Source organism: Miniopterus natalensis, chromosome 4 (genome assembly GCF_054644295.1).
Source record: "Miniopterus natalensis isolate mMinNat1 chromosome 4, mMinNat1.hap1, whole genome shotgun sequence".
Lineage (NCBI taxonomy): Eukaryota > Metazoa > Chordata > Mammalia > Chiroptera > Miniopteridae > Miniopterus > Miniopterus natalensis.
Window position 1 is genome coordinate 80,219,168 of NC_142084.1, and position 8,992 is coordinate 80,228,159.

The 8,992-nt window shown below is 47.6% G+C and overlaps 1 protein-coding gene and 1 pseudogene across 2 annotated transcripts; one reads left to right on the plus strand and one right to left on the minus strand.

Moving 5' to 3' along the window:
* Positions 1-2,953: 2,953 nt before the first annotated feature.
* On the minus strand, positions 2,954-7,589 carry RPS14 (ribosomal protein S14). Of its 2 annotated transcripts, none has more exons than XM_016210632.2 (5): positions 7,494-7,589; positions 6,309-6,459; positions 5,546-5,707; positions 4,454-4,530; positions 2,954-3,075 (listed from the first exon to the last, which is right to left on the minus strand). In XM_016210632.2, the coding sequence occupies exons 2-5, from the start codon at positions 6,455-6,457 to the stop codon at positions 3,008-3,010; spliced, it is 456 nt and encodes a 151-aa protein (XP_016066118.1). In that variant the 5' UTR covers positions 6,458-6,459; positions 7,494-7,589; the 3' UTR covers positions 2,954-3,007. The 2 variants fall into 2 exon arrangements, with proteins under 2 accessions (XP_016066118.1, XP_087673047.1); XM_087816921.1 differs by lacking the exon at positions 7,494-7,589 and adding an exon at positions 7,095-7,164.
* A 632-nt stretch (positions 7,590-8,221) lies between these two features.
* Positions 8,222-8,700, plus strand: LOC148093391 (GTP-binding nuclear protein Ran pseudogene; annotated as a pseudogene).
* The last annotated feature ends 292 nt before the right edge of the window (positions 8,701-8,992 follow it).

The window sequence follows — 8,992 nt, forward strand, 5'->3', positions numbered from 1 at the left end:
CCTTTACTTCTTTGGAGCCCAAGGACATGTCTGTTTTCACTTATCCAGGATCTAGAAAGGAACGTCAAACAATCTAGTTGAATTAACTACAGAAGATGGAAACCTATTCATCCATTTTTGCAATGATTCATCCATCAAACCCCAACTTTTGCAGAGATTAGGCTGGGTGCTGGGGTGGCAGACAATGAACAAGACATACTCCCTGTCTTCTCAGAGCTCACAGATTGGGAACATAGGCTATAAGGATGGGGGTTGACAAGTAGTACCACGCAGGCAGTATGGATGCTGTGGGAATTCAGTGGAGAAGCACCTTCAGGGGCAGCCAGGAAGATGACTTTGAAGTGATGAAAAACTGATTCTAACAGATGAGCAGAAGGCAGTGAAGCCAAGTGGGGAGAGCAGATACTAAGAGCTAAGCTGGGAGAAAGAAGGCTCGGGCAAAAGGCTGAAGACATGAACTAGAAAAGTGAAAGAACTAAGTTTGGCTTGGGCAGAGTGAGAGGGTGAAGAGTAGGACAGGGCTGGATAAAACACTAGCAATTCATGCAGGAGACTGGATTCTAGACTGAAGACAATAGGGTAGGTCAGTGATAAAATAGCTGGGGAGTGATATAATCAAACTAGCTTTAGATCACCCAGCTGCAAGGTCTTCTAGGGATGGGCAGGGGCCAGGGGAGGCAGGGGGCTTGTTAGGAAAGTACTGCAGGAGTTCAGGTCAAAGAAAAGAGGCAGAAGTTGAGGCCATTGCTGGGGACCTGGTTGGGCTGAATTACAGCCAGCAGCATCAGGCTCGCCCGCAAGGCTGGGCTGCCATGGTCTGCAGTCTCAGGTGGCCAACAGCTCAGTCCTGCCTTGCCTGCCTCCATGGCCAATAGGCTGCTACATTCCAACTTGAGCTGCAGAAATTAGCTGTCCTTGAAAACAAAACCCCGAAAGGAATCTGGCTGATTGCATCCCTGGTTACCAAGGAACAGCAAGCCAAGCTGCAAAGTCCCATCACAGGAAATAAAAAGAATGCTCCAGCAGCCACCAGCATTTTTCACCAGCATCCAGCCAGCTGTCATTCACGCTGCTTGGCTTAAGAACTGAGCAAGCATAAGAATAGCCGCTTCTTCAGTGCCAGGCACTGTGCTAAACACTTTAATCTTATGTAATTCCTGTGATACCCTAAGAGGCAGCCATCATCATGGGAATTTTCACAAAATGGCTGAGAGGTTAATAACTTGCCTCAGAGTCCAAAGCCGAGGAACTAGGATTTTCATCCAGTCACGTCTATCTCTTGAGGGTCTGTGCACTACCTCCTGCCTTAGAAACCAGGCTGACAGTAGGAAAGCACCATTTTTTTCCTAAATTTATTTTGGAATAACTTTAGATTTACCAAAATGGGAAAATTGGGTTTCTGAATACCACTCATCTAGTTTCCTCTAATGTTAACATCTCACGTTACCATGTACACTTGTCAAAACCAAGAAACTACTAACCGGACTCCATACCTTACTTATATTTTTTTTACATGAATACACTCTTTCTGGTCCAGAATCCATTTGTATTGTTAGCTCTCCGCTCCTCTGGTCTTCCCTATACTTGTTTTTCATGACTTTTGACAACTTTAGTTATTTTGTAGAATGTCCTCTAAGTGGGTTATGGGTTTTCAGAATGAATATTGCAGAGGTGAAGTGTTCTCATCTCACCAAATTGGAGTACAGGGTTATCAGCATGATTGGTCACAAACACAACCATGATTAAGGTCTCTCCAGAGCAGTTGGCATTTTCCCTCTTCCCAGTTCTTTTCCTTGGAAAGGGAGTCACTAAGTGCAGCCCACACTCAGGAGAGAAAAAACTAAGTTCCATTTACTGAAGGGGGGGGGAGTACCTGTATTATTGGAATTTTTTTAGATTCATATCATTTACTAATATCACTTAAAACAGCATGAGTTCATTTTATACTTTGGGTAGTAATCATTTAAGATTTAGAAAATTAAAAAAGGTTGACTTGTTCAATAAAGTTTAGGAGCCATGGCTAGACCTGCGTCTCCAGGGCTCTTTCAAGCACAAGAGTCGTGAAGGGACCAGTGTCCACACAATGGAAGGGTATTCGGCAATGAGGGAACGAAGTACTGATTCCAGCTAGGTCATGAGCCTTGAAAACATGTCGCTGCCCTACCTCTTCTGACAACCCGCTGGTTTAACAATCACCATCGCAGGGCCCTATGCTAATCCCGTGCAGAACACTCAGAACCGTCTGGTGCTACCAGGCCCTTGGAGTTGGGTACAAGCTTCCGGAAAGCAAGTTTTATCTTTATCATTGCCTATGAAAATAGGGCTTGGTGTGTATTTGTGGGGTGACTGAATCTTTATGTACTGATGTAGAACAATCTCTGAGAGCTGCCAAGTGAAAAAAAGCAAGATGCAATAGAGTGCGCTACCAATTTTGCACAGAAGGTGTGGGGGGTGAGTCTACACCCACGCGTGTTTATATATGGCTCAGGTCTGGAAGCCTCCTCTTCTGTTCAGGCTACACTTGGCGCAAGTTTCCACTCTGCTCTGGCTCTTCAAGAATTGGCTCATTTTTGGAACCAAGATCTCCACCTTCAAAACAAGGCCTCAATTCGCTTTAGATGACTAAGGTAAACTTAAAGCCACAAGCAGTATACAAAAGACAACTGCAGGTATCTCCTCACCTCTTCTTAGGCACCTCCTCCCAGGAAGCCAGTTTGCAGAACGCAGGCTCACCCACTGTCCCATGTCAGGGGCTGAATCAACCCCTCTTGTGTTCCTGTCTGAGAGGTTATATACATCTTCTGAAGCAATGGATCTATTTAATGCCTGCTGATTTAGCACTGCACCTGTGATCTCAAGTCAGTCCCACACCCTGGTTGAATGCAGACAGAGAAAGGAATTAACTTCCCTGAATGGTGGCCCTAACATGAAGGAGAGACAACTGGAATCGAAATAGCTGACACAAAGGCAATTTATTAACAGAAAACAGTAATTTGAGGAGTCCTGTTCACAGACGGCGACCACGGCGACCCCCCTTCCTGCGGGTGCTGTCGGAGGGGATGGGAGTGACATCCTCTGTGGGGAGAAGAGAAAACATCATTGTATAGGACTGGATGGGAAGAAGCCCAGCCCTCCCTAGGTCAGGAGTATAATGCATCAGCAGTGGATTGCACTGCTTCCCAAATGAGTCCTCGGTATATAACAGATGAACACGGAGCTACCCCACCTGCGGCTTCCTCAAAACTTCTGAAGTGATTTGAACTCACTTTCCAGAAAGGGAAGCTGAGGCTGAGAGAGGGTACACAACTTGCACAGAATGGCAGCAGCAGCCAACAAATCCAGGTTCGTGACTTAGCCCAGACTCGCTAATAGAAAAACCCTCCTAAACAGTGTAACTGTAGCCCATCGCCTTGTCAAGAGGTAAAAGACTGAAAAGTATTCTGAAAGAAAATTTCAAAGAGAAGACTGGACTGAGAGATCAGTACACGTTGCCACCAAGTGCACAGAAACTAGAGAGAAGGGCTAACACCTGTGGCTACACAAATGTAGGGGACTTGCTGAGATTCCCAACCATGGAAATCACTGACCTCTGCATTCATTTCTGTCACAAGGACTGGCATGTTCTACTGACAGTTACAGGTGTACCCCGGAGATATTGCAGGTTTAGTTCCAAACCACTCCAATGAAGCAAGTCACACGAATCTTTTTGGTTTCTCAGTGCCCATATGTTTACATTATACTGTAAGTGTGCAACAGCAGTATGTCTTCAAAAAGCAATGTACAGGCCTAGCCAGTTTGGCTCAGTGGTTAGTGTGTTGGCTGTGGACTAAAGGGTCCTGGGCTCAATCCCTGGCCCTGGTCTGGGCACGTACAGGAGACAACCAACTGATGTCTCTCTCTCTCAAGTCAATGTTTCTCTCTCCCTTCTACTCTCTCTGAAAAGCAATGGAAAAAATATCCTCAGGTGAGGATTTTTTTTTTTTTTTAAAAAGCAATGTACACATTTCGATTAGAAAATATATTATTGCTAAAAAATGCTAACCATTAGATAAGACTTAGAAAAATGGCGCCAACGTACTTGCTTGACACAGGGTTGCCCAAACCCTTCATTGAGTAAAAAACACATACGTGAAGTGCAATAAAACAAAGTATAACAAAAGTTTTGCCTATAATAGGCAAGGACCACACAGGAGGCAGACCACACAAAATGCCAGTAGTAACCCCCTTGAGAACACTGAGAAGACAAGGACAACTCATGTCCTCTTAGTTTCACCAGCCACTGTCAGGCAGAGGTTGAGAGATAGGTCACGTGGTACCCTCTCGAGGTCTGCATCAACAAACCTAACTGCCAACAGCCATGCGACCAAGCCCTATATCCACTGAGCATACCGCACGCTTTCTGGGGTCAACGCTTCAAAGCAAATCCCAGCATTAGCTACAAGGAGACACTTACCAATCCGTCCGATCTTCATTCCCGAGCGGGCAAGGGCTCTGAGAGCTGACTGGGCTCCTGGTCCAGGGGTCTTAGTCCTAGAAAATGAAGGTCTAGTCATTCTGAGTTCTAAGATCTCACAACCCTCTAGGTCGGGGATCTGCAAACTTTCCTTAAAGGGCAGGACAATAAATATTTTAGGCTTAGTGGGCCACTTATGGGCCACTTACAGTTCTGTGACATACTTTTTAAAAAAAGTATTCTCAGTCCACAGACCATACAAAAACAAGTGGCAGGCCAGATTTGGCCCCTGGGTCAGTTTGCACCTCTTTACCTGTAGCCTGTTTAAGGCACTGCCCCTTCCAGCCACATGCTCTAAGTCTGTCTTCTTTGGTGATCTGTCCATTTCCTCCTACTCCACCAACCCAAGACCAAGGCATTACCATCTCTCCACTGGACCAGTTTTCCTATCTGGTCTGTTCCCACAGAAGTCATCTTTAAAAAATCCTAATCCTATTGGTCATTACTATTAAAAATATTCACACACACCCGCCCCCCCCCTCCAGTCTATAAATCCTTACCAGGTCCTTTAGGATCCAGCAGGACCTCTCTGATCACACCTCTTGACACTCTTTCCCTCAAATGTGCCAAGTTCATTCCTACCTCAGGACCTTTCTCTAGCAGCTGGAATACTCTCCCATCCTTCCTTCACTGGACTCCTGGCACATTTAGATCTTAAATTATACTTTATCATTAGTCCATCCCCGACACCTTATTTTTGCTTCCCAGCACTTGCCACAAACAGAAAACATGCACTCCCCTGCTCTATGTTGTTTAAAATCTGACAACAGCCTACGTGCCACACAGGAGGGTAGATACTATCTTTACTTTTTCCAATCACCCTCTTCTAGTAGATAAAACACAAAAGCTGGTATGCAGTGAGGGCTTAACACACTAAGTTGCTGGGGGGAGGGGCTGCACAGCATGCAGGAACTGATTATTAATTACATACATAAGATGTCTTGTGCAAAGCCACAAAACAAAAACCAAGCCTAAAATCCAGGTGTTCTGGCACCCAAGCCTAGTGACTTTACCACTCAGCCTCAGCCTTACCTATTCCCTCCTGTAGCCCGGAGTTTGATGTGCAGAGCAGTGATGCCCAGCTCCTTGCACCTCTGGGCCACATCCTGGGCAGCCAACATGGCAGCATATGGAGAGGACTCATCTCGGTCAGCCTTTACCTTCATCCCACCAGTCACACGGCAGATGGTTTCCCTGGGGACAAAAAAGCAGTTCCTCATCCAACAAGACTGAGAGAGTGCATTATGTCCTAATGAGTGAAGGGCGCCAAGCTGGGATATGGCAGAGAATGAAGGTCATCTGGAACATGTACCCCGGTATTCAGGAAAACTGCCACGGGCTCTTTCATGGGAAGCTTAGTGGGGTTCAAAGACCCACAATAGCTAAACTCTGTATTAACACTACATTTACTTACTTTTGCATTTCATTCTCCCAATTACTCTAGGCGATAGGCACTTTTAACCTTGTTTTACATACACAGAAACCAAACTTAGAATTTGAATGACTTCACCCAAATCACAAAAACTTGCTAATGGCAGCCAAAACCTGTACCCAGGGCTACCCTTCAGTCCACTGTCTCTACAGAGTACCAAGAAATTGAGGATTCCATGATCATCACACTGTAAGGCCATGAACAAAACGTCTCCTCTCTTGTAACTCCAGTGCCTGGGAAATTACTAAGCAACCAAGCCCCTTATCTGAAGGTTCCTTTTAATCCCTTCAAGAAAACCCCTTAAACTGCCACCCAGTTCCAGGGTCATGTCCTCCCCCATCCCCACTCCACCCAGATACTCACTTGCCAGAAAGATCAGTGACATGGACAAAAGTGTCATTGAAGGATGCAAAGATGTGGCAGACACCAAATACATTTTCTCCTTCAGCCACCTGAGGCCCGAGGCTGATGACCTGTTCTTCCTTCTTTTCCTTCCCCTTGCGAGGTGCCATTTCTGAAAGACAAATCAAAGAACCCCAAGGTTAACAGAACCCCCTTTTCCCTGGCTATTAAAAGAAAACCCCAAGTTTCGCTCCTCTGGGAGCACTAGCTCCCGAGGATTAGCTAGCAAACATTTGGACCCGTCAAAAAAAAAAAATTAAAAATCCATGTTTAGAAAACGTCCCTGGGTTCAAAGAGCTCCTAAGGTTTATTTATACTTTTGGTTTACAAGATTAATATATTGAAAAAGTACTATCGTGTTCTATTGGTCCAATAACTGCGTTGTGGATGTGGCCGCCTTACCGGGGTGGGCTAGGCGGTCACGAATGGAACATGATCAATCACCTTTTGGTGCGACCCAGTGTCCCGGTGGAACACACCCACTGCAGCCCCTCCCTACTGGCCCCGACAAAACTTTCGAGTCCCACCCTCACCTCTGCTTTCAGGGGTAACAGGCGCGTGGCAGATGCTCAGCGAACTCTGACGTGCAGTCCCTAACCCCAGTTTCTGGACACCCAGAACTTGCAACGTGCCCAACTTAGCCATCACCCAGCCTTAAGAAACACCCAACACGAGGCCGTTTCTCCTGCATTCCCTCCCTGAATCCTCACCACAGCCCCGTGGGATCGGTGCGACAGTTTCTCCTACTTTCCAGACGAGGAAACCAACTTAGGGATTAGGCGCCTAGCCTGCTACCGCCCAGGAAGAAGCTGGCGGAGTGGAGGCGGGAGCCCACATCGGACTAGGATCCCCGCTCCTTCCCAACCACGCGGCGCGGCCGCTTAAACGTAGCAGGGGTCCAAATGCGGGGGCGAGGCCTTCAAGGCTAGACCCACGCTCACCCCCACTTCACAGGCTCCTCTCTGAAGCAAGACTGCCGCCTCCGGAGGCGAGGCGAGAACCTGCGTCTGGGGTCGGCCTGCCGCGCTCTTCGCGCCCGGAACCTGGTCCGGCTTCCGTGGAACGACCCCCAGCGCCGCGCCCCCGACCCCGCTGGACCCCCTGGCCACAGGATGCCACCGGATTGTTCTCGCCAAGGTCCCCTACCTGCGCGCCTAGTCCAGATTCCACCACCGGAAAGAGAGAGTAGGAGGGGGCGGGGCGATAGGTCACATGGGTGTCCCCGGAAGTATATGTCTGAGGTCAAGGGGCGAAGCCTCCCGGAAGACAGTGCCTTTAGTGTTCCCAAGGAGGTTAAGACTCGCCCTTGAAAAGACGGCTTACTAAAGGGAGTGCCGAAGGTGGCAAGGGACTGGGTGTAGCCGGCAGCGGGTCGGCCCCTTAGACTGCACCGTGCAGCTACATCTGCTGTGTTTTAAGATGGCGGCCGCGGCAGCTAGAAGACTTCCGGCGTCCTGCCCCCGGGCCTGGTCAGCCTGGAGGCGGCAGCGCCCCTCGTGGCGCGGAGGGGAACAACAAAAACAAAACGGGCAATGAAGAGATTAAGCAAAAAACAGAAAAATTCACAAAGAACCCTCCTAGACGGACAAAAGTATGGTGATTGCCAGAGGGAAAGGGGTGGGCGGAGGTGGAAGCGGGCCAAGAGGGAATAAATGGTGGCGGAGAGAGACCTGACTTTGGGTGCTGAGTGCAGGATGCAGGACGCAATGTTGAGCTGCAGAGTTGTACACTCGAAACCTGTATGCTTTTATAAACCAATGTCACCCCAATAAGTTCAATCAAAAATGAAAAACAGACAATCAGAGTTTGGCCTACTATGTCCTGGGCAAAACAAGAATAAATTATGCAGAGTCGGAGGGCCCAGAGGACATCAGATGGCTGCCCAGGGAGAACCTCACGTTCAGTTCAAACTTGTGTTGGCTGAGGGCGAGGGCACTGGAAAAACTACATTCGGGAAACCTCATCTGACTGGTGAATTTGAGAAATGGCTGTTATGTACGTCCTAGCCCACGGTGCCATTAAAACGTTTAATGTAAGTTGGAGAGTTACTTATAAAAATGTGCCTAACTGGCACGGAGATTCGGTAGGAATGTGTGAAAATGCCCCCAACGTGTCCTATAATGAGGATATCAAGGATGGGAAAGTTAAGGCAAAATCAACTGTCTTCCAAAAGCAGCATCTTCAGTACTATGACATTTCTTCCCACAGCTACAACTTTGAAAAGCCCTCCCTCTGGCTTGCTAGAAAACTAACTGGAGACCCTAACTTGGGGTTTGTCGCCGTGCCTGCTCCTTCCCCACCAGAGGTTGCCGTGGACCCGGCTTTAGTAGCACAATATGAGCAAGACCCATAGGTGACTCAGATGAGGAGGATGACCTGTGCGAAAGTGAAGCTGGGGCCCGGCATCAGAAATCCAGTTTTATGGGCAACTGTCCTGTGATGTTGGTGGTGCAGCGTGTTTGCCACTTTACTATAGCTGAGCAGAACATGGGCTGGATCTTTAGGATGCTGAATGGGCCTCCAGAGTGAATGTGGCAGTTAAAAAAATAAAATCATTTTTTGGAACTGCATATTTAGCTGTTTTGGAACATAATTGTTTCCCTGTTGAGTTTCTTTTTATTTTTAAATTGATTTTAGAGAGAAAG